At 35.9% G+C, this 26006-nt stretch overlaps 1 protein-coding gene across 1 annotated transcript; it reads left to right on the top strand.

Annotated features, from left to right (window-relative positions):
* The first annotated feature begins 162 nt into the window (after nt 1-162).
* LOC138334629 (titin homolog) lies at nt 163-25615 on the top strand. Its single transcript, XM_069283267.1, has 20 exons — nt 163-303; nt 1658-1738; nt 2447-2536; nt 2779-2920; nt 3332-3384; nt 3959-4053; nt 5762-6149; nt 6610-6768; nt 8004-8396; nt 8998-9246; nt 9602-9672; nt 10132-10168; nt 10753-10964; nt 11655-13050; nt 13340-13430; nt 16395-16556; nt 16769-16799; nt 17507-17736; nt 23793-23832; nt 24462-25615. Exons 3-20 carry the CDS (start codon nt 2462-2464, stop codon nt 24991-24993), a joined length of 4356 nt encoding a protein of 1451 aa, XP_069139368.1. The 5' UTR covers nt 163-303; nt 1658-1738; nt 2447-2461; the 3' UTR covers nt 24994-25615.
* Nucleotides 25616-26006: the final 391 nt, after the last annotated feature.

Here is a 26006-nt window from a genome sequence, read left to right on the forward strand (position 1 = left end):
TATGCTAATGAGGGGGCGTTATGAAAAATAAACAATTAAAACATCATTATAGTTGTTATGATTATTTTAGTTTTTATTATTATTCTTTAGAATATGGAGTCAAATATTGCAATTTCAAAAATACAAAAAATTATTAATTCACGAAACAATATCCCATGATGCCTCAATACTCGCGCCATTTTTATAATTTTGCCAGTCCTACACGATACTGAACAGACATAACAACAAAGTTTGATCTTTATATCATGGGCGTTGCATTGTAACAGCCCATGGAATATAGTTCAAAACATGCATCTGTATCTGGCGAGTATTTCTGAGTATTATTGATTGGTTTGGTTGTTTAGATTTATGGTTTCAGACTAGCCTCTTTTCGAGACCGCCGCTGTTTTTTCCCCCAAAAAAATGTTTGCATACAAACTGTATTTCAATTGATCTACCTCCTATTATTAATTTCAAAACAGAAAACATTAGACAATTTTTAAAACGGTTGTTAAGATATTTGCAAGTTAAGATAATTGCATTCTTTATGCTCGAATATTTCTGCTATAATTTTATTTTGTTCCGTAAATGTGGATTATCTCCCCTTAACTGTAAATATGTCCTAGATGTCGACAAGTGCTTTGAAGTTTTCTATAAAATATCATTTCAATATAATATTTATATTGGTATCATCAACACATATCACTTTATATGTCTTAGGAAGTGTCATTATTTTTAACTATTTTACTGTAAAAACTGTCAAAATTTTAGAACTCTCTTCCAGAATCTGTTATATTGTAACAGGAGAGGAGAAAATGTAGCGGCCAGACCGGGATTCGAACCCGGGACCCTCAGAATACTAGCCGAGTGCTCTACCGACTGAGCTACCTGGTCACCGATGATCGACCCAGTCCAATCCCGCTACACTCCTCCCTCCTTTCTCGAAGTCTTCGCCCTCGAAGACACACGAGACCCTTCCAAACACCACCACCGTGGGTTATCTAGTTGGGCGCCAATTCTGTAACAGGAGAGGAGAAAATGTAGCGGCCAGACCGGGATTCGAACCCGGGACCCTCAGAATACTAGCCGAGTGCTCTACCGACTGAGCTACCTGGTCACCGATGATCGACCCAGTCCAATCCCGCTACAATATCATCACCTAATATAAACTGTTTTAAAATAATTTAGACAAATTCTGGGAAAACCAAGACCTACTCTATAATTATAGAGCAGAGTTATCATTATGAACTGTGTTAACAATAAAAACATGAACCCTTTGAAATTATCAACATGGAAATCGAACATTTCTTAAAAACTTTACTAACAAAACTTTATAGACTATTACCTGCAATGCTACATATATATATGTATCATTTGTATGTATTTATTGTATGATTCTGAGTCCAGTGTAGAGGACCTCAATCGATATCCTGTACTGGAAAATAAACTTAACTTATTATTTATGGTATGTAGTGATTTAATTGTAATGCATTTATTTTGGCTGCAATTATAACTTGGTAGCAGCTAGTATATACATATAAAGATCTAGAGCTATATACTAGCGCTTTTTTCCCACTACTTTGGGAATGGGGTCCGTGTCTTAGAATTTTGAAAAATGCATGATGTGGAGAAAATAATAGGATTATTTATTAATATTTCATATAATTGTTAATTCCAGTGTAGCTTCTTAAGAGCTTGCAACACTATAAGAAATGGGACAGAATTTATAACCTGCAGGAAATGGAGTAGTGAAGGCAGGGTATGATTATTCATTCTCAGAAAATCCATGTATATAATCAGTGCTGCAGTTAAGATACATGTGGAAAATACCCACTGCACTCTTTCAATATATATATGTAACCCCTAAAAATGAAATGAACATGTAATAACTACACTTACAATAGTTGTATGGCGTAACCCAATTATTATGTGCGCTTACACCCAGAAAAAGATCAGGAGAAATCTGGTGAAATCTGAAGAAATCAAGTTTGACATGCAAGTGTGGTCTTGTTTCAGAAATTCAGATAGATAATTGCAGTGATTCAGAATGGGGTTAAATTTAGGCCATTTGCCAGTGATCTTTAATCCAAAATGTCCCAAAGTTTTTGAAAATCCTAATAATTCCAATAGAGAATGGCCGAACGAAATTTTGTAAAAAAAACTCAATGTCCTAAAGATTTCGAAATCAATCTGAAACAATGTCATCGATTACGTTACACCACATACATTTTTTGACAAATCTCTGTTAAGTGTACAGAAGTCAGTTGTACCCCTTGAGCTGCCTTCACAAAAGTGTATTATATATACAAATATTGGTTTTATTAAATTTTATTGGCATAATGAAAAATAATCAAATTCACCGCAATGTTTTAATGAGCATGTAAGATGGAATATATATATATAAGCAGTACTAGTCGTTTGGCATTTGTTCCTTCACAATTGCAACTTTGTGTTAATTTTTTTTTAGGTTATATTATCTTAAATGACATTCGAAATGGAACATAGGAAGGACAGAAAGCCTTTGGTCGACGTTACAGAGGATTCTCTCACGAATGATGTAAGATATGACTTTCTTGTACTGCGTTATTTGACCAGTTTCCGTAAAACACCCCTTCCTTTTCCACGGCCTTAAGTTCACTATAGTTTCCATAATTCATTTTGCAAATTAATTTATGGTTTTAATTGTGCACTAATTCTGTGAAAAGTCTAAATTTGATGAATTAAATACTGTCCCATCAATTTAAGCTTGCAAATATTGGGACCAGTAAGTCAAAACCTTAGGATATAATTTGATTTTAGGTTATTTATGTGAACCCAACTGACCATGATGGACCAAGGTTTGAGCAAACAATGATTACCTCACGCGACCAAAGACTGAAGAAAAGAGGAACAAAGAAACCAACTATGACTGCGGAAGAACGCAATGACCAAATACTTCAAGGTATGTTTATATTTATTACTGTCGACGCGGGATTACTTCGAAAGGCATGGCTGCATTACTTCCTCGATATGTGGATGAACTAGTTACCTGTGCATCTATACACACGAGTGCGGTTATTTATTCTGGGAATGCAGCACTTGTTTTTATTGGTCGATGCATTGTGCACTGATTTTATAGGGTCGTTCTGGTTACCGGCTACACTAATATTTTTTTGTATGGCTTATATGACATAGTCCATAGGGTGAATATATATAATGAGGGTTATCAGAGTTATCATTGGGGAGAGGGAAATAACTTGTGTAATTGCAGAATTGTTCTGTGAATACATCCTTTGTCAGGCCATGTGGAGAGAGTGGGGGTAAAACTCATGACCAATATTATCTGTATTCAAACTGTGATTCTAATTTTCAGAAGCAGGAATAGATACTACAGGAATGAGTAAACAGGAGAAAAGAGAATTTTTGGTGAGTCTCAAAATCAAACAGATTAAATCTTAGTACAAGTACAATGTAGTTTCCTTCAGCTTTTAACCAGTATAATTAAAAATAAGTGCTTTATTTTTCTTTGAAAATTTCTTTGAATATTAATGAGTGTATGTAGAAGTATGTAATGTCACCAGTATAGATGAGGACTTTTACTGTGGTATCCAACTCTCAAAAGGCACAATCTCCACCCTAATTTGGATAATTAAAAAAACAATAAGTCCCAATTGAATTTTTTTTCAAAAACACTGTACAAGTATATTGCTGATGACACATCCTGAGCTTTGTTGATACAATGCTGCATTATCTTGATAATTCCATTTAATTTTACATTATATAATTTGTTTTTAGCATTTTAATGACTTTTAGCTTGATCAGCACTGAAAAGATGGCAACAGGCTTCTGTATTCATGAACATGTTTCATCTGAATTGCTAATTATACTGTTTTAGCAAACCAATCTCTTGAATTTTTATCATTTTCTGTGTGAAATTCCCATCAAAAACAAAAAAGAAAAGCAACCAAAAATGCACTGTACTGTTTAATGTTTTGAGCAGAAAGTTATAATGATGTCAAGAGATGATGTCCTTCCAAGCAAACCATCCCATCCTGTGGGAAGTGACGGTGGAAATTCTTCAAGTCAGATCAGCAGGTCAGTTAAAATCAAGATATTGGTTAACTTATTTATCCCTGAAGACTCATTTGAACTCTTCTAATTCAAAGACGGGAAGAGTCAATTATGAAATTTCAGGGGTCAGAAAGTTAATGAAATTGGGCCTATGACTCTACATACCAGATATTAGGCCTTTAGATGCTACAGGTTTGATATTAGGCCTATATATAAAGACTCTACTGACCAGATAATAGACCTGAGACTCTACAAACCAGATATTGGGCCTTTAGACTCTACAGACATATATATTAGGCCTAAGACTCTACAGACCAGATATTAGGCCTCAGACTCAACAGACCAGATATTAGGCCTAAGACTACAGACCAGATATTAGGCCTAAGACTCTACAGACCAGATATTAGGCCTAAGACTATACACACCAGATATTGGGCCTAAGACTATACAGACCAGATATTAGGCCTCAGACTCTACAGACCAGATATTAGGCCTAAGACTACAGACCAGATATTAGGCCTAAGAATCTACAGACCATCTCTATTAATGATGTCTTTGTGGATGATATCATATATAATGTTATGTTTGAGGATAAGAGGACATGTAATAACTTTGATTATGATATCAAAATATAAGATTTAAATTGATTGATCATTATATTAAAATACATGTAGTAAGGATATTTTGACAATGATGATGATCATGGTAATGATGATGCGAACTGAGTGATAATGTTAGTGTGCAAAGCTGTAACTATAGTGTGATAATGGTAATCAAATATAATTTGCTACTGTGGGATATGGTGATTAATGAATGACGTTGTATATTGAGTGAATATATGTACTATGATGATGATGATGATGATGATGAATGAGTGAATGAAGACTATGAATGATTTGTGTGCTGATATCTAATGTAATTTTTACATTTTGAAAACTTCTGAAAAATAAAAAAATACAAAAAAAAAAAAAAAAAAAAAAAAAAAAAAAAAATCTACAGACTAGATATTAGGCCTCAGACTCTACAGACCAGATATTAGGCCTAAGACTACAGACCAGATATTAGGCCTAAGACTCTACAGACCAGATATTAGGCCTAAGACTCTACAGACCAGATATTAGGCCTAAGACTCTACAGACCAGATATTAGGCCTAAGACTCTACAGACCAGATATTAGGCCTAAGACTCTACTCACCAGATAAAAGGCCTGAGACTCTACTCACCAGATAATAGGCCTGAGACTCTACAAACCAGATATTGGGCCTTTAGACTCTACAAACATATATATTAGGCCTAAGACTATACATACCAGATAATAGGCCTGAGACTCTACAAACCAGATATTGGGCCTTTAGACTCTACAGACATATATATTAGGCCTAAGACTCTACAGACCAGATATTAGGCCTAAGACTCTACAGACCAGATATTAGGCCTAAGACTCTACAGACCAGATATTAGGCCTAAGACTCTACAGACCAGATATTAGGCCTAAGACTCTACAGACCAGATATTAGGCCTAAGACTCTACAGACCAGATATAAGGCCTTTAGATGCTAGACCTGATAAGGCCTGTACCGTCATGCTGCATGGTGAAATTAAGCACTACAAAGTTAATCTAGGATACTGACCTCAGATTCCTGTTAATTAGTATTAGTCATATATTTATTAATCTCATTGCCATTGTACCTTGACAGTTAGTATGGCTTATTTTCAAAATCTTATGTTTTAGAGAAGATGACAACCTTACGCCTGATACAATTGGAAATGATGATAACCGTATACCTGATGTGAATGATAATATTGATAACCCCATGCCTGGTATAAACTCAGGAGATGATAACTTTGTGCCTGGTCCTGACACACAGTGCTTCGGTAATGAACAGTCAGTAGGGAAGTCTTCACATTCTGGTGACAAAAGTTACCTGAAATCCACACCTGAAAAGACGACCCCATCCCAGAATAAAGTTGGGATATGTCAACCTTTCAGGAGTAACACCGAAGACAATGGTCACCCAGAAAAAGAGGATGGCTGGCTGTGTAGTCATAAGGAAGCGCAGCCAGTAAAAGATACAGTTCAGAAATTGAAGAGGGTAAATGGTAAACGGACAGCTGCGCAGGTAAGTAACATTTTAAAACTTCAAATGATAAGCCCACCTGGCCAAATGATCTGTAGAGTGTATGCTATCTGTCTGTTATCTCAATAATGCTATCGGGGATAGGCCTGTAGCTGATGCTGAGAAGAATGTTTGTTTAATTGACCATGAAACAGACTTCCATATTTAAACATATTGAAAGAAATAAGAGGTCAAGAGACAAGTTTGTTCAAATGATTGACTGTGATTTTTGTCACAAGGTCATGATGTTTTAATGGGTTAGTAAACAGCTTCTTTTTAATGGCAAATAAACCCAGAGACATGTTATCATTGAATGTTGTTTTAACGTGCCAGTCACATACAAATTTATTAACATATGTATTGACTGACAGTATGCGAGAGTAAAAGGAGACCTCTTGTCTCAGTAGATCTCTACGATCTGTTAAGATTGTTAAAACTCAAATGCTCTTGTTTTATTTTTCAGGCTAAAAGTATTGCAGATGATCGGTCTCACAAGCAGAGGAAGATGGAGCAGTATGCTCATATTGTCATTGAGGAAGATGATGATACTGATGATAATGAGCAGTTTAGTAACCCAACAACATTTGGAAAATTTTTAACGAGACCAAATCTAAGTAATCATGTAAGTGGTTGATCATTTTTCAGCTCACCTGCTGTTTAGAATTCAAAAAAAAAAAAAAAAAAAAAAAATCAACTGACAATTCCATATTTGGCCATTACAGAGTTATCCGCCCTTGATTGATTGTGACCTCATGTGTTAGAAATATGTCATATTTTTCTTAGAAAACAATGTGAGTTCCGCTCACAAAGTAGTGACATCTCAATGAATACCTATCTTCAAGGGCAGATAACTCTGTGAGATGCAAATATAGGATGGGCCATGACAATGCATTAGATGTCTTAAGTCACAGTTACCGAAGCCAAGGTTAAAAGGTCACCATAATAAGTCAAGGCTGTGGAAACTTTTTTTGAAATTTCGCGATATTTTACAAAACTAATTTGGTGATGACATAGAAGCATTATAAAAGTTATTATTGCTAGAACTATTTCTAGATATAGATAGTTTTCCTACAAACTGCCATTACAAAAATGTTAATATATGCTATTATCTTTAAATATGCTATATATAGATAGTTTTCCTACAAACTGCCATTACAAAAATGTTAATATATGCTATTATCTTTAAATATGCTATATATAGATAGTTTTCCTACAAACTGCCATTACAAAAATGTTAATATATGCTATTATCTTTAAATATGCTATATATAGATAGTTTTCCTACAAACTGCCATTACAAAAATGTTAATATATGCTATTATCTTTAAATATGCTATATCCTTGTGTAGCAAGCTCGTTATGTGATACAATCTATAAAGACTACCCATGAGACAACGAAAATTAAAATTATCATGCTGAAATTGACCATTTAGGAACCCTGAGCAGGGGTCTACATAAGGCTTGTCTGTTTGCCTAGTGCCAGACTAAATTGCTGACGGACAAGTGAAAACATTAAAACACTTGTCCGATGTACATAGCACTGCTTATATTTAAAAGTCTTGGAAGAATTTGTGTTGGACAAGTGATAATTTCATTTGGACACGTGAATTTACCTTTCTACTTCCCAAAGGGACAAATGGATAAAAAGTTAATGTCCACCCCTGCTTAAAGAGTTGCATTTTAAGCAGGTGGTCTTTATACAGAGGTAGTCACTAAGACAGGTTTCACTGTAAGTACTTGTGATTTGGTCAATAATCTCATAAAATTGAAAAACTTTGGTATAATTACATGAATTTTTTAAATGGGGATCTGCCTTTGTTTTATAGACTTGGTAATGATATAAGATTGTTGTTGTAGGAAACAGGTTCAGGAAAGCTAGAGCAAAAAAAATCGCCTCCATCTCATAGTGCCATGGAGACGAAACAAAGAAAACCACCTCTATTCCGAAGTGATATGGAGACGAAACAAAGAAAACCACCGCTATCCGGCAGTGATATGGAGACGAAACAAAGAACATCTCTATCCGGAAGCGCAATGGAGAGGGATCAAAGATCACCTCTATCCCGAAGTGCCATGGAAACGAAACAAAGAAAATCTCCTCTATCCCCAAGTGCAATGGAGAGGGAGCAAAGAAAATCGCCGCTGTCCCGAAATGACATGGCAACTGAACAAAGAAAATCACCTCTATCCGGAGGAAACATGACGGATGACAATGACACTCAACCACCAACCATGTCTGATGAAATGGAGGTAAATAAAAAAAAAATCTAGTAAACCAGGAGTAATTTTAAAGATCACCCTGTTACAAAACTTATTACTGAAGTTGGTCCTGTCGCTACCAAATTAGTTAAAATGAATTACTTCAACTTTCATTTGAAGATGCTCCACTGCCGACAGACCAAAATGACACTCATAATTTGAACGACAATTGGTGTTTAATCTAGCATCTAATTAACACAAAAAATAATATAAAATAATTTATTTTGCTGTTGGTGCATGCACAGTCAGAACTTCATTCTATATAGAACATAGTGTCATGGAATTTTTTCGGGAGCAATTAGTTATTTCTAATATTTTTATCTTGAAGTAAAATTAGAAGCTCAAACTTTCCAATGGTGGTAATGGTGTAAAGTAAGTAACTTTTGTAACTGAAGAAAAATACTAAATCGTCTGATCCTGTTTTTGATAGTGAAAAACTACCATTGTCAGCGGTGGAGCCTCTTGTAGATCACAGACTGAACTTTGATAGTCCACTATATATACATTTCCAAAGCCAAATTCAAAAGAGGATAAGGACTATATTGGTCATCTTTCTAGATTATTTTCTAGTTTGTATTTATTTATTTTGAAGACGTCACCACCTCATGGCACATCCAACAATGCTCAACAAATCATCAACTCTGGTGATGAGCATGTTACAACCAAAACTGAAAACATGTCAGACGAGAAAGCAGACACTAGCATTCCCCAAGAGACCAAAAGCAACTTAAACTTCTATAAGAACAAAATTGAAAAATTCGCCCATTTGGTACAAGGCAAGGTCAGATGGAAATCTACCAAGGGAGAGAACGCTGCCGAGGAATCCAACCTTAACTGCAAGGTATTTCACCATTATATTCATGCATATATGTTAAAGTGTTAAAAAAAGTCGAGGGTGTTAATTTATTTCACCCCTTACCTGAATTACAAAATGAATGATTGAATGTGATGATCTGACTAGCGTTATAGACAACATACCGAATCACCGATACATGATTTTTAGATTTCCATGTTTCGAAAAAAAAAAAAAGGAAATTTCATAGAAAAAATCCTTTTATTTGACTTAAATAATTAATTAACCGTTTAGTGTCAAGTTTACATGCTTTTTCATAAACATAATATATGTTGTTCAAATGTTTTATTAAAATTGAAAGTTTAAAAGATGAAAAAAATGAAAGAAGTATGATTTTTAACAGGATTCAACGAGTTCAAACGACAGAGACATTGAATTTTTTTATGATATTCCTGCTTTAGAAAGACATTACAAGTAAGTGAAATATTTTACTTTGGAGTTCAGTACCTATTCTGATCACTCTCATTTCCTACTTATCGCCTATCATTTAGTTTTGAATCTATGTTATATAAAAATAATCATAGCAATATCTTTTTCTTTCCAAAGACATTGGGAATTTGTAATATTGATGAATGATGACTGAATTTTTAACATTGATGAATGATAACTAAATTCGTTTAGGCCATATAAAAGTTCCCCGTAGGAAAAATTAGAAGTTTTTTTTTAAAATCTATCTAGTTATAAAAAATACCAATTGTATATGAATATTCATTTTGTTACTTTAAAATTTAAGTTTTGAAAAGAAACATTAATGATACATCTCTGAACTAATCCTAGTAGTTAAACATCTAAATGAACTTTAGGTTTAAATAATAACATTTTTCAAAAAGAAAGAAACTAAGTGAATAAATTTTTTTTAATCTGTTTTTGTAGGAGTGCAAAAAAGGTATGTATATTTCAGAACCTGAAATGAAATATGTAAAGATCTCGCAAAGTGTTGCACTCTGACTTTTAAGTTATTTATGTCACAGATATTACTGTAAGTGTACATTTTTTAAAAAGGCATTACCACATCTGAACAGGGATAATAATTAATTTCAAATTAAGTAGCATTCAGTATTTCTCAAAGATTCACGTGTCCTAACGTAAACAAGAATCTAATATTGGAATATTTTTTGTTATTAAACAATTAAAATCTATTTACAACTTCGAAAAATAATTACTTGTTGTTCGTTTTAAGTGTAAATAAACTGCAAAATGCCATCTCCGCCTATTGGAATACTCCAGTTATTTGAATATTTTCTTCTGGAAAATGACTTATTCAAATAAGCGGAATCCTCTGTATTTGCTTTCACTGTATTTGACTTTTTCCTTACTTCAAGCTCCTAGTAGTCAAATAGACCGAAATCTTGTAATATTAAGCCTGTGGCATGCTTGGATGAAGGGTTGCCAAGCTTATTCAACTGAATGACCTTGACCTTCATCCAGGTTCAAAGGGGTCAAATTTGACCCTGGCACTCTGGAATTTTATACTAATTGATGAATATATTTTGACAGGATAACCCTAAATGTCCTTTCTATTCTCCTGACCCTGCTAATGTGGAGTGGTATGCTAAAGTGATACTACAACAGCTGAAGTTGTACAGTCTGATGTTGACAAAGGCTCAAAGCCAAGCTGCTGAGATGGTAGCCTGGGGGGAACCTGTCAGATGTGGACGCCACATGGAACAGTCACTCGACATTATATCTGTCAGCAGACAAAAAAAGCAAGTATTGAACCAGAATCTCAGAACGGAGAGTTGTTATATCTTGTATTAGAGCGTATTTTAGAGCATTATAGTGGAACGGAATTACAAATTAAATTTTTTAGTTACATTGAACATAGTCTATCATAATTTCAGGAACATGTGGATAGATTGGGGTTCAGTAGAATTATAAATGTCTGTTATAATTTCAGTAGATGTATTTAAATACCTCTTATGATATCAGTAGAATTATATTTACATTAGCTTGTGACTTCTACTATATAAACTAACCATGGCAAAAGGAAATGTATGACGGTATAAATGACACACAAAACGTGACCATTATGACGTCACTAATGTTGACGTGGTGACTTCAATTGATCACCGTCAAAATGGTTGTTCCATCTTGTGGATTAAATCGTTGTTGATAACCGGTTTTCCTTGTCTAGTTTAAACAATGTTAATGCAGATACCCTAAAGTGAGTTGATAACGTAAATATAAGCATTAAACTATCTTCCTATGCCATCTATGGTCTATATAGCTAGCACGCATTATGAAGATTGTCTGCAAAGCTCTGGCATCTATATAGACCATAGATGCCATAGGAAGATAGTTTAATGCTTAAATATATGCCTATTATTTCTGACAGTAGAATCATTTAAAGGTCTATCATAATTTCAGTAGAATTATTAATGTCTATTTTACTTCAGAAACATGGTTTGCAGTTCAGAGGAAGAGGAATTTGTGCCATACAAACCAAGGACAATTAGAATTCGAAAACTTGGGAGACCTCGTGGTAATCAGGTCAACGATCCAAATTATGTTCCAACTCACAGCTCAAAGGACACCATTGATACACAGCCATTTGGTTACGATGCTGAAACCGCTGTAAATGACAGTCAACCTGTACAATCTCCTGACAGGAGAGCTCAGGGGGATAATGTTTGTGTTGATGAAACAGATAAATGGATGTCAGCGGAGAAGCATAAAAACCAACAGCAGGCTCAAAAGCAACCCAATCGTAGAAAACTGTATTCAGTTATCCCAACCCATTCTGGTATGGAAGTTAAGACAAAGGCGAAAGGTGATGGCAATCGTAGAACAATATACACAGATATACCCACACACCCTGGTGAGGAAGTAAAGACGAAAGGTGATGGCAATCGTAGAACAATATACACAGATATACCCACACACCCTGGTAAGGAAGTCAAGACGAAAGCTAAAGGTGATGTTTACAATATGTCCGATGAAAATAGTGGAGAGGAATTTCTCAGTCTTAAAAGAACTGGAGCTAATTACAAGACGAGGAGAAACAGACAGAGAAAGCTTTTACAGAAATCTGATAGTGGAGGCTCGGTAGAAAGTGTTTTATCTGACGATCAGAATGATTGTACAGAACACAGCAGAAAGAGACAGAAAGAGACTGTGAGTTTACCTAGTCCTCCGTATGTCCAGTCTGAATCGTCATTGGACAGTCTCAGTCAGCAGTCGGCAGCCATGATTAATGCCCAGGGAGAGCTTTACTCCACACAGGTCTGTCTGCAGCGAGAGAGGTCGGCGACAAAAACTAGAAAAAATTCTGGTAATGCAGAGGGTGACACTATTGTTATAAAGAGACAAACGAAAAGGAAGCGAAAGACTTCTGGTCCAACTTTGAAGGCAAAAAAACGAACAGCCCAGGAAAGTAATTTAGACTGTCATTCTGATAAATCTAATATCTCGGAAACGCAGGAAACCCAAGAATATGATTACTTACCTTCAGTAAGCGAAACATTGAGGGAGGAACTGCCAGATTTACAGAATGATTTCACCCAAAGCAATGAAAGGATAACGCCAACAGACTCTATAGTGTGTAACGAAGAAACAGCTTATCTTGAAAAGAGGGACAGCCAGTCGCCGAACTTCAAAAAGCGACGAGGCTCAAGAAAAGTAGAAACTGTCACCAGGTGTGAGCCTGATGAACAACATACAGAAATCACCTTAAATTTTCCGGATACAGGAGATATACCACCTCAAGTGTTCCCACAAACTAGTGGAGATGATGGCACCAAGAGGCCTCACCATCATGATCAGGAAGAAATCGTACAAATAAAACAGACACCGGTTTGTATTATTTTTGAAAGATACATTTCCAGTTTAAAGTTTATAATGAACACAATTAATACAATGAATTTGTGGTTATAACGTTGTAATTTTCATTTCCATCAAGGGGACTACTGACCACTGGTTGGTGATTTTTGTCCGGGTACTCTGTCTTTCCTCCACCATCTTAGCCTGCCATATTCTTAAATGACCTTGGCTGTTCATAAGGCGTTAAATTGATAAAACCAAACCAATTGGTCACAATGTCCCCTTGCCACATGCAGCCATCAGAAACTTTTTGTAATTACAGATAAAGCTGATACCTTGCCCGCTGTGTAGTGTGCCCTTCCCAACAGACCAGATAGAAGCCCATGCATCTGAATGTGAAGGAAACCAGGAGAGTAAGTATTAGGGCTGGGTATTGGAAGGTCTAAAACGATACGATACGTATTGACAATACACTGAAACAATACAGGATATGTATTGACGATACAGTGGACCTCTTGTTCAAATTCAGTTGACCATTGTGTTTTGAATATTGTGACAATAACAGACAATTTTGATAAAACATTCTATAACCTGGAAAAAATCTACCAAACATTTGATTCAAGTTATCATCTGTGTTAATCGATTTCTGTCAATTCGTATTCTTAGTCATGAAAAAGCATTTATAATCCATCTAGGTGACTCAGATGCTTTAAACACTTCCTTTTGATTGAAATGCTCTTAGGCCAAAAAAAATTAATTGTTAGTTTCTCAGGCCACTTTTTAGGTCATCTGACCGGTCAGGATGACCTATTGTCATCGTGTTTCGTCCGTCGTCGTGCACCGTCAGCCGTGCTCCTTGCGTCGTGCGTAAGACTATTTATACAAAAGCCTACTCCTCCTTCATCCTTTGATGGATTTCATCCATATTTGGTTTGAAACATCATTGGGGAAGGACAATCATATTTTATATAAATGAGCCTGGTCCGACCCCTAGGGGCTGAGGAGTGGGGCACCAAAAGGGCAAATTTTCATATTTTAAGCTTTAAAATCCTACTCCTCCTTCATCCTTGGATGGATTTCATCCATATTTGGTGTGAAACTTCATTAGGGAAGAACAATCATATCTTGTATAAATGAGCCTTGTCCGACCCCTAGGGGCTGAGGGGTGGGGCCTCAAAAGGGCAAATTTTCTTAATTTTAGCTTTAAAATCCTACTCCTCCTTCATCCTTGGATGGATTTCATCCATATTTAGTGTTAAACATCATTGGGCAAGGACAATCATATTTTATATAAATGAGTCTGGTCCGACCCCTAGGGCTGAGGGATGGGGCCCCAAAAGGGCAAACTTTCTTATTTTAAGCTTTAAAATCCTACTCCTCCTTCATCCTTGGATGGATTTCATTTATGTTTGGTGTTAAACGTCATGGGGGAAGGATAATCATATTTTATATAAATGAGCCTGGTCCGACCCCTAGGGGCTGAGGGGTGGGGCCCCAAAAGGGCAAATTTTCTTAATTTTAGCTGGCCCACTTCCTGTTTTCAGGTTTCAGTCTCTGATCTCAATGAAAATTGGTCTATAGGGGTTTTAATTGATGCCGAACAACGTGCAAACATTTTCGTAAAGATTATTGTATTCCAAGATGGCCGCTTGCCCCACTTTCTGTTTTAAGGTTTCAGTCTCTGATCTTAATGAAAATTGGTCTATAGGGGTTTTTAATTGATGCCGAACAACATACAAACATTTTCATAAAAATTTTGTTATTTCAAGATGGCTGCTGGCCCACTTCCTGTGTTCGGGTTCATTCCAGATCTCAATGAAAATTGGTCTATAGGGGTTTTAATTGATTCAGAAGGGGGAACTTTAGGTGAGGACAATCATATTTTATAAAGGACCAGGCTAAGACCCATGGGGATAGTACGGCGGAGGTCCAAACTGGAAGCTTAGCTAAAATTTGGCTTTAAAATCTGACTCCTTATATTAATCCTTGAATGGGTTACAACCATATATGGATGAAGGGCTACCAAGTTTGTTCAACAAATGACATTTACCTATTTCAGAAACTTACATATTCAACTAAGGAGTTCCTTGTATTATTTATATTAATTGTTAACCACTACTTTATACTGTGACTTTGTTGTTTTGTGCCATGAGTCAGATGACCGTAAAGGCCCATGGGCCTCTTGTTTAAAAAGTCAGTGCGGGCGGCGGGAATATTTTTTATTTTTAATTTCTCTGAAAAACAAATGCGGCAGATAACATTTTATTTTTTTCTCACTTGAAGGACATGAAAATCAATGAAAACACGTGTAGAAAATGTAAATTCTTACTCAGTCTTTAAGAACAGCTTTTAAATATCTAAATCGTCACTATATCCAAAGAAAACCAGTTGAAAATACATAATCCTGGGAGGAAACATTCTGTTTTGAGCAAATGCTGACATGACATCGGCAGCCATTTTTTACCGGAAATGAAAGGTGCATACTAAAATTGGAGCCAATTTCCGGGTGCGTTTTCGAATGGAAATTTCGGGCGAGTTCGAATGAAAATTTGGGGTGCGTTCGATGTGGCAGTCTCGATTTTAATTTTTAAGTTATGGTGCATAAAAAACGGTGCGGGGGGTAAATGTCGATGCGGCGGGGCCTGAGAAACTAAGAAATTTTTTTTGGCCTTACTTGAATAATGTTTAAGAATAAATTTTGTTTGGACTTTCCTATTTCTATAACGAAAACAGTAGGTTGAGTTGTTAAAACGATACAGCGATATACAGCATGTCTACGTATCGATATTCGATATGCTGCTGAAAACCGATACATATCGATATATCGATATATTGATCCATCCCTAGTAAGTATTGAAGTTACTACTGGATGTTACCCACAAGGTAATTTACAGCTTATCTGTTCCAAAAGCCCAGTAAGCTTATATATTAATTATGCCATTATGTAGCTTCAATTTTCCATCAACATTTTTAAACCATTTTTAGCTTGTCTCTCGAAGAGAGCAGGGCTTATGGAATCACTTTGGTGTCGGTTTTGGTGTTTGATAAAGGTTTTGGTGTTAGTGTTGTAATACTGTTATCTGTCACAACTGACATTAATTTCTACAATGACTTTGGTATATAATTGTTATGCTGGGTATGGACAATCATTTAAAGAGGGAAAATACTCAATTTTGAGAATTTCAAGAGTGAAAATGGGCTGAAAAGTTAATAAGTCATGTAATGACATTGCTACATATTTTAATACTGGTAAATTACAAGGAACCTGGTGAGTGACTCCTTTGAAATTCTTCTTAGAAAATAATCATTTCAGTATTCTAGGGGAGGGGGAACCTGTTATACTGTATCCAATGTTTTTTATATACTATTTATTATAGGCCCTACAGTCCAGAACCCTGTTCCTGTGTATCCAGAAAATGGTGGTCTATCTGATGGCCAAGCAGATGGAGTGATGAGCTTTTTCAAAAACAGTCAGAGTCCAACCCAGGCCACATCACCTTCACCCAGAAAACACCGAGTGAAAAGGGCTGATGAGGAAGGTTCGTTACTTCAAAGTTCACTCGAATAGAGAGAAAATGACTAATTATGTTTGCTGGGATTTGAATATTGAAATTTATTGATTGCATTTCATTTAGATAACAAAACTGCATCTGGGTAACAAGCAGACTTATACAAAATTAGACAATATAACTTATAGAGTATAATACAAATCTCGATGTCCTTACCTAATAACATAATTCTTTCATTTCAGACACAACAGGAAAGGCCATTGAGCCAGAAAGGTGAGATTGGTTTCATTGATGTTCTAGGTCACATGATGACGAACCCTTGAGTAATCTATGTGTTCTGTTTAAAGATGCTCCACCGCCGACAGAGCATAAATGATACTTATCATTTGAACAATAATTGGTGTTTAATTGTGAATATACATGTCTAATTAACACAAAAAATAATATACAATTATTTCTTTTACTTTTAGTACATGCACAATCAGAACTTATAAAACATAGTGCTACTGAATTTTTTCAGGACGCAATTAATTATTCTTAATATTTTGATCTTGAAGTAAAATTACAAGCTCAAAATTTGTCAATGGTGGTAATGGTGTAAAGTAAGTAACTTTTGTAACAAGAAAAATACGTATTCCTTTGTTCCGGGTTTTTATAGAGCAAAAATACTGTTTGTCGCTGTGGAGCATCTTTAAGTATGGGAAACAACTTTCTGGCATAATTCTGGGGAGGGGCTTTAATTTGCTCTTTTGTCTTGTTCAATCCCTCTTTTGAACAGGAGTTGTGATAACTTAACTTTCATTGTATATATATGGTTTGTGATTATTTTGCAAATAGGGATATGTTAACTCTAGAAAATATACTGATTAAAAGAGTGGTAAATCTGTAAAGACTCTCAGATATTTAACAGAATGCAGTTTAAATGTTTTCAGTTATTTAATGTAACCAGCACTCATTGAAGCTTCTTTGTTTCTTTACAGCAGGTTAACCATTGCTTGTTATATCTGTGATGAGAGATTGCCGGTCGGACAGGAACATGAACGCCATGTTGAAGTTTGTCTGAAAAACGCTTTTCAGCGACAGGAAGAGGCTGATGCTAAAGGTTATGGAGGAGCAAGAAAACAAGGCAAGAGGTCAACACGGGCCAGGATAAAAGAGGAGCAGGACAAAGACGATCAGGGCGGAAACGAAACTGAAGGGTACTCATCAGGTTTAGTATAGTTACAGAAAAATCTAATCTATATAGAGACTGAAGGTTACTCGTCATGTTTAGTATAGTTACAGAAAATTTAATCTATATGGAGACTGAAGGGTACTCGTCAGGTTTGGTATAGTTACAGAAAAATCTAATCAATATGGAGACTGAAGGGTACTCGTCAGGTTTGGTATAGTTACAGAAAAAAACTATTAAAAATGGAAATTGAAAGTTGATCTGAGTATCCTCACAAACCTGGCCTGGCGTGCACACCTGACATTCTGGCTGTCTATTTTACATTTTCATGCCACAACTTTTTCACTGTAATTACTGTACTGCCAGTAATTTTAGCAGTTTTAAACTTTTACCATTTGACTTTAAGCATATATATATATATATAAATATATATATATATATCTCAACCGTTTCTCAAATTTTGCATGGATCAAAATTTCACAATTATAGTAATGAATCGCGAAATTATCTCTGCTAAAATAACCGGCTATGCAGAGTTTTGCAATTTGCAGTTACTTAATTGCACTTTTAGTCTGACAAGTCTTTTTCAACCAAATAGACAAATATTCAACTTAAACAAATTTTGAATGTGTAGAATTTTACCACCTGGACAACAATTCTTGTCTTGGTCATTTTAGCGGAGTGGTTAAGAACTTAAATGTTTCTTGTATTTTACCGCCAGCCATCGTCCTTGGGGTCCCTCTTGGAGTTTATCATTCCTTCTGGTTGGTGGATTAGGTGTTTGCCAATCTAAAAACAATCGTCCTGTTCTGGAGTATTTTAGTGGAGTGGTTTAGGTGTCTGACAATCTAAAAACAATCGTCCTGTTCTGGAGTATTTTAGTGCAGTGGTTTAGGTGTTTGCCAATCTAAATAACAATCGTCCTGTTCTGGAGTATTTTAGTGGAGTGGTTTAGGTGTCTGACAATCTAAAAACAATCGTCCTGTTCTGGAGTATTTTAGTGGAGTGGTTTAGGTGTCTGACAATCTAAATACAATCGTCCTGTTCTGGAGTATTTTAGTGCAGTGGTTTAGGTGTCTGACAATCTAAATACAATCGTCCTGTTCTGGAGTATTTTAGTGCAGTGGTTTAGGTGTCTGACAATCTAAAAACAATCGTCCTGTTCTGGAGTATTTTAGTGCAGTGGTTTAGGTGTTTGCCAATCTAAATACAATCGTCCTGTTCTGGAGTATTTTAGTGGAGTGGTTTAGGTGTCTGACAATCTAAATACAATCGTCCTGTTCTGGAGTATTTTAGTGGAGTGGTTTAGGTGTCTGACAATCTAAATACAATCGTCCTGTTCTGGAGTATTTTAGTGGAGTGGTTTAGGTGTCTGACAATCTAAATACAATCGTCCTGTTCTGGAGTATGTTAGTGGAGTGGTTTAGGTGTCTGACAATCTAAATACAATCGTCCTGTTCTGGAGTATTTTAGTGGAGTGGTTTAGGTGTTTGCCAATCTAAAAACAATCGTCCTGTTCTGGAGTATTTTAGTGGAGTGGTTTAGGTGTTTGCCAATCTAAATACAATCGTCCTGTTCTGGAGTATTTTAGTGGAGTGGTTTAGGTGTTTGCCAATCTAAATAACAATCGTCCTGTTCTGGAGCATTTTAGGCCAAACAAAATTAATTTCTTGTTTCTCAGGCACATTTTTCCAAAAAAGGATGAGGGAGGGAGGCTATTTTTTTTTTTTTTTACTACCTAAAAATGTGATGAGGGAGGGATTTTTTTTTTCTCAGTCACATAATAATATACATGAATCATGTGATTTGAAATTGTGTCAATTTTTAAATGCATAAAATGAATAAAGAAATCTTAATTTTAAACTATTGTCTTTATTTTCTGGTATTAAACTTACAATTTTAAATTGAAAAACAATTGAAATACAACTTTATGTTCAATGTTAGCCAGATGTACATAAGCAAGTGATCAGGACTCCCTATGTTTTAAGATTTGGTCTTTTTGCTCCCCTTCTCGTCCTGTTCCACCCACACATTTCTCTGAACAATCTTTTAAGAGTTTATGTTTTCTTATTTCAAAATTCCACATAGGGCAATATATAAAGTTTACTGAAAAGAAACCCCAGCTTGGCTTTCTGAAGTGTTGACACAAACTTGTTTGAATGGAGATGTTCTACTATTTCGGATTTTGTTGTCCTGTGTGTTGTACATATTCGGCAATCGTGAGCTTTCTACCAGCATCATTAAGAGAACTTGGAACAGCATTCCGTTTTTGCTCTCACCTGTTTTATGTTCCGACACTCATTTTCATGATCAGTTTTTGACATTGTTTTCAGATGTAGAGATGCCGATGACCTGTTTGCACGACTTTTTCAGACGTTATTCTGACATAATGTCCAAACAGTTTCGTTGCTTCATTTACCTTTTGAAGACATCATAACTTTGTCTAGAAAGAAAACGTCAGATTTCCGTTTGGCCGATAGCAGCCGACACATGTTCTGCGAAAATTTTGGTGGAAAGACCAGGTGTCTGACCAAGCTAAATAACAATCGTCCTGTTCTGGAGTATTTTAGTGCCAAAACGTTTAAGTATTTGCAATCTAAATACAATCGATATTTCCTGTTCTGGAGTGTGTTAGCTTCTAAAGGTGTTTCAAAAGTGGTAAAACAGGTCGTCTGACAATGCTAATACAGATATTTTCCTGTTCTGGAGTATTTTAGTGGAGTGGTTTTAGGTGTCTGACAATCTAAAATACAATCATCACCTGTTCTAGGAGTCTGGACAATCTAAATAATCGTCGTCTGTACCGTGATTAGTGGTCTGGAGTTGAGTATGGTGTCTGATATTCTGGAGTATTTTCGGTGCAGTGCCTTTAGACAAACTCAATACAATCGTCTGACAATCTAATAACAATCGTCCTGTTCGGATGCGGGCGGAGAAACAAGAAAATATAATTTTGTTTGGCCTTTAGTGCAGTGGTTTAGGTGTCTGACAATCTAAATACAATCGTCCTGTTCTGGAGTTTTTAGTGGAGTGGTTTAGGTGTTTGCCCAATCTAAATAACAATCGTCCCTGTTTCTGGAGTATGTTAGTGGAGTGGTTTAGGTGTACTGAACAATCTCCATACAATCGTCGCTGTTCTGGAGTATGTTAGTGGCAGAGGTTTAGACAACTAGAATAACAATCGTCCTGTTCTGGAGTATTTTAGTGCAGTGGTTTAGGTGTCTGACAATCTAAATACAATCGTCCTGTTCTGTGAGTATTTTAGTGCAGTGGTTTAGGTGTCTGACAATCTAAATACAATCGTCCTGTTCTGGAGTATTTTAGTGGAGTGGTTTAGGTGTCTGACAATCTAAATACAATCGTCCTGTTTCTGGAGTATGTTAGTGGCAGTGGTTTAGGTGTCTGACAATCTAAATACAATCGTTCTGTTCTGGAGTATATTTTAGTGCAGTGGTTTAGGTGTCTGACAATCTAAATACAATCGACCTGTTTCTGGAGTATTTTAGTGCAGTGGTTTAGGTGTCTGACAATCTAAATACAATCGTCCTGTTCTGGAGTATTTTAGTGGAGTGGTTTAGGTGTCTGACAATCTAAATACAATCGTTCTGTTCTGGAGTATTTTAGTGGAGTGGTTTAGGTGTCTGACAATCTAAATACAATCGTCCTGTTCTGGAGTATTGTTAGTGCAGTGGTTTAGGTGTCTGACAATCTAAATAAAATCGTTTCTGTTCTGGAGTATTTTAGTGGAGTGGTTTAGGTTGTCTGACAATGTCAATGGTTTAAATCTAAAACAATCGTCCTGTTTCTGGAGTATTTTTAGTGGTGCAGTGGTTTTAGGTGTCTGACAATCTAAATACAATCGTCCTGTTCTGGAGTATTTTAGTGGAGTGGTTTTAGGTGTCTGACAATCTAAATACAATCGTCCTGTTCTGGAGTATTTTAGTGGAGTGGTTTAGGTGTCTGACAATCTAAATACAATCGTCCTGTTCTGGAGTATTTTAGTGGAGTGGTTTAGGTGTCTGACAATCTAAATACAATCGTCCTGTTCTGGAGTATTTTTAGTGGAGTGGTTTAGGTGTCTGACAATCTAAAATACAATCGTCCTGTTCTGGAGTATTTTAGTGGAGTGGTTTAGGTGTCTGACAATCTAAATACAATCGTCCTGTTCTGGAGTATTTTAGTTGAGTGGTTTAGGTGTCTGTAATCTTATCGTCCTGTTCTGGAGTATTTTAGTGAGTGGTTTAGGTGTCTGACAATCTAAATACAATCGTCCTGTTCTGGAGTATTTTAGTGGAGTGGTTTAGGTGTCTGAACAATCTACAATCTAAATACAATCGTCCTGTTCTGGAGTATTTTAAGTGCAGTGGTTTAGGTGTCTGACAATCTAAAAACAATCGTCCTGTTCTGGAGTATTTTAGTGGAGTGGTTTAGGTGTCTGACAATCTAAATACAATCGTCCTGTTCTGGAGTATTTTAGTGTGAGTGTTTTAGGTGTCTGACAATCTAAATACAATCGTCCTGTTCTGGAGTATTTTAGTGGAGTGGTTTAGGTGTCTGACAATCTAAATACAATCGTCCTGTTCTGGTATTTTAGTGGAGTGGTTTAGGTGTCTGACAATCTAAATACAATCGTCCTGTTCTGGAGTAATTTAGTGGAGTGGTTTAGGTGTCTGACAATCTAAATACAATCGTCCTGTTCTGGAGTATTTTAGTGGAGTGGTTTAGGTGTCTGACAATCTAAATACAATCGTCCTGTTCTGGAGTATTTTAGTGGAGTGGTTTAGGTGTCTGACAATCTAAATACAATCGTCCTGTTCTGGAGTATTTTAGTGGAGTGGTTTAGGTGTCTGACAATCTAAATACAATCGTCCTGTTCTGGAGTATTTTAGTGGAGTGGTTTAGGTGTCTGACAATCTAAATACAATCGTCCTGTTCTGGAGTATTTTAGTGGAGTGGTTTAGGTGTCTGACAATCTAAATACAATCGTCCTGTTCTGGAGTATTTTAGTGGAGTGGTTTAGGTGTCTGACAATCTAAATACAATCGTCCTGTTCTGGAGTATTTTAGTGGAGTGGTTTAGGTGTCTGACAATCTAAATACAATCGTCCTGTTCTGGAGTATTTTAGTGGAGTGGTTTAGGTGTCTGACAATCTAAATACAATCGTCCTGTTCTGGAGTATTTTAGTGGAGTGGTTTAGGTGTCTGACAATCTAAATACAATCGTCCTGTTCTGGAGTATTTTAGTGGAGTGGTTTAGGTGTCTGACAATCTAAATACAATCGTCCTGTTCTGGAGTATTTTAGTGCAGTGGTTTAGGTGTCTGACAATCTAAATACAATCGTCCTGTTCTGGAGTATTTTAGTGGAGTGGTTTAGGTGTCTGACAATCTAATAACAATCGTCCTGTTCTGGAGTATTTTAGTGGAGTGGTTTAGGTGTCTGACAATCTAAATACAATCGTCCTGTTCTGGAGTAATTATATTGGGAGTGGTTTAGGTGTCTGACAATCTAAATAACAATCGTCCTGTTCTGGAGTATTTAAGTGGAGTGGTTTAGGTGTCTGACAATCTAATAACAATCGTCCTGTTCTGGAGTATGTTAGTGCAGTGGTTTAGGTGTCTGACAATCTAACACCAACCATTCGTGTCAGGGTCATTAGTCTTAGGACCAAGGATTGAAATTCATTGTGGAAACTTTCAGTTTAGTACTATACGAATAATAATTCTTTCAGATTCCCCTAAAGTGAAATGATAACAAGAAAACAAATTGGACTATAAAATCATTTTCTTTTGGGAACAATTTTCTTTTGCTAATTTTGTGAAAAATTGCTGTCTACATCATTTATATTGACAAAAATTATCATTTAACTATCAAATCTGGGTATGTTAATCATTGTAAACTTGTTCTGAAATTAATATCGCAAAATATCGTAGCCATGAATGGAAGTTGATTTACTGTAGCCTGTGTTATTATTTCCTGAAACTTTAATTTAATTATGTTTTGGAAATCTGCTAGATTATCTGTAACAGTAAGTATCTTATATATTAGAAATCATTGTTTTGATGAAAAAAAACGTAAATGTTTCTTTTGATTATAGCTACTGAAGAGGAGGCCTGCACACTGCGGAGTTTAATCAGGTAACCTTATTTTCTGATTCACCCATGATATTTCATAATGGATTAGTTCAATCTTTGATTTAGAAGAGTCTAAATGTGTCTTCAGGAGTGGATGAGTTATACTTAATGAATATTAGTTTCGTATTAATGATATATTCAAAGACACTGTAAATTTTGTTTATTTTACATGGAAGTCGGTGATCAAGTGTCAATAAATTCAGCTTCTCTGAAGAGCCGCAACAGATGCCAAAGTGTTTGGGATATACCATATGCGTCTAATAACACCCTGCCCCCAATAAGTGCCCCTCCTCATTTCTGGAGAAGGAGTTGAAGTTGCATACATGCCCCCATCCCATGGATTTAACTGTAGTTTAGAACATGTGATGCCTCTAACATCAGCATTGTATCCCATATTACATGAACTTGAGAGTGTTTTACATGTGAATCATGGCATAATAATGCATCTCATAGGTAAAAAGGCATATGCATGTTTACTGAAACAGATTAATGTGTCAAGAGTACAGAGAGAGATTAAAATATTGCTAAATTTTTTTCGTCCACAACTTACATTTTGCCCCCTTTGTTACACTAATTATGGCGAATACGGTACTGAAAACATATTAATTTGTGTATATTTAAATATATTTTAGGACCAGACAAGAAAATCAAGAACATGCCCTTTCTAGCAGCAGCAGCAGTGAAAGTTACACTGATTCATCAGACGAAATCTCACCACAAATAGTAAGCCAATCACGGAAAGGCTTACAAATGTGTGGTTCAACTGAGAACCAATCATGGAAAGGCTTACAAAAGTGTAGTTCTACTGAGAACCAGTTACGGAAAAGCTTACAAAATTGTAGCTCTACTGAGAGCCAATCATTTAAAGGCATGCAAAAATACCAATCTGGTCAATCCATACCTGGAGAATGGACTTTGGAAGAACTTATGAATTCTCCTCTAAAAACTTTTGTTCCAATAAATGCCCAGAATGACTCCGAGGGATTTGAGAATCAATTCAGCAAGGCCAGACTGAACTTTGAAAATAGAGCACAGAAAAAAACTAAACCTCGGAGAAAATCTACGAAGAAAAAACGTAAAAGTAGAAAAAGAAAATCCACTGCCAAAAAGCCTGCCGCTAAACGCAGAAAAACTAATGATAGTCTGCCTGTTCATATCAGATAATCTGGGTTTCATGTTATAGGAAATATTTATCTGTATACATAAAGATGAGTTCCCACATATGTGTTCTAAACTTCCATCCTTCCAGGGGTTACTATCACTGTCATTATATCCACCTCGGAGTATGTCATAGTAAAACTGAAGGCTTGGAGCACAACTTAAACCGGTAGTTTGGTCCTTTGAGTTACATGAAGTAGCTTTGATGTTAGGTGTCACTCTCTTAATCTTCAAAGGAATTATCTAGACCTATGATGGTCAGTTTATTTCTCCTGAAATGCATTCAGTTTTCCTATGTCGTGACATAGTCCAGTGGCATCCTCGATACTCCAGGGGTTGCAATCATTTACATTCTCTACACCCCTGGACTATCTCATAGTAAAATTGGAGGAAACAGAACAGGTAATTTGGTTGTTTGATGCACATCAAAAGAGCTGTATAACAGTACACTATGGTTGACTGTGTGGCTTTGAAGTTGGGCGTCACACTCTCTGTTATCTTCAAAGGAAATCTTTGTAGGCCTGTGATTGGTTAAGATGTTTTCCGCTGAGCTGTGTCCAATTTTACAATGAGATAGTCCAGGGGTATAAAGATCGTAAGTGATCTGAACCCCTGGAGTATTGAGGATAGTCCAGGGGTATAAAGATCGTAAGTGATCTGAACCCCTGGAGTATTGAGGATGGTCCAATGGTAGAAATAGTATAATAAATACTGTTATTGAAGGAAACTTAAGTTTTACTGTTATTTGAATGAAATTCAACCTGTTATGTATTTTATTGTTAAAAATTACCACCAAAAAAAAATTTAAAAAAAAAAAATGACACTGTTCTGGCATTAGATAATAATAAAAATCATTATTCAAAGTAAAGGCTTCAGTAGTTTTCACTTTCATTTATAAATCATGCAACTCTTTATCAAAATTGAAAGAGTTTGCACATAAATATACCATGGATGACCTCTGGACCGAAGGAAAAAATACAATGTACAGTATCGCTGTAATTAGCACCCCTCCTATTTGT

This window comes from Argopecten irradians, chromosome 11 (assembly GCF_041381155.1).
Source record: "Argopecten irradians isolate NY chromosome 11, Ai_NY, whole genome shotgun sequence".
In the NCBI taxonomy this organism is placed as follows: Eukaryota; Metazoa; Mollusca; class Bivalvia; order Pectinida; family Pectinidae; genus Argopecten; species Argopecten irradians.

What these genes read in the sequence shown, in the direction of transcription:
- LOC138334629 (XM_069283267.1), top strand. Translation starts at nt 2,462, where the DNA reads ATGACATTCGAAATGGAACATAGGAAGGACAGAAAGCCTTTGGTCGAC. An exon ending in TACAAATAAAACAGACACCG is followed by an intron (nt 13,051 to 13,339) that starts GTTTGTATTATT and finishes TTGTAATTACAG; the next exon opens with ATAAAGCTGATACCTTGCCC. An exon ending in ACACTGCGGAGTTTAATCAG is followed by an intron (nt 23,833 to 24,461) that starts GTAACCTTATTT and finishes AATATATTTTAG; the next exon opens with GACCAGACAAGAAAATCAAG.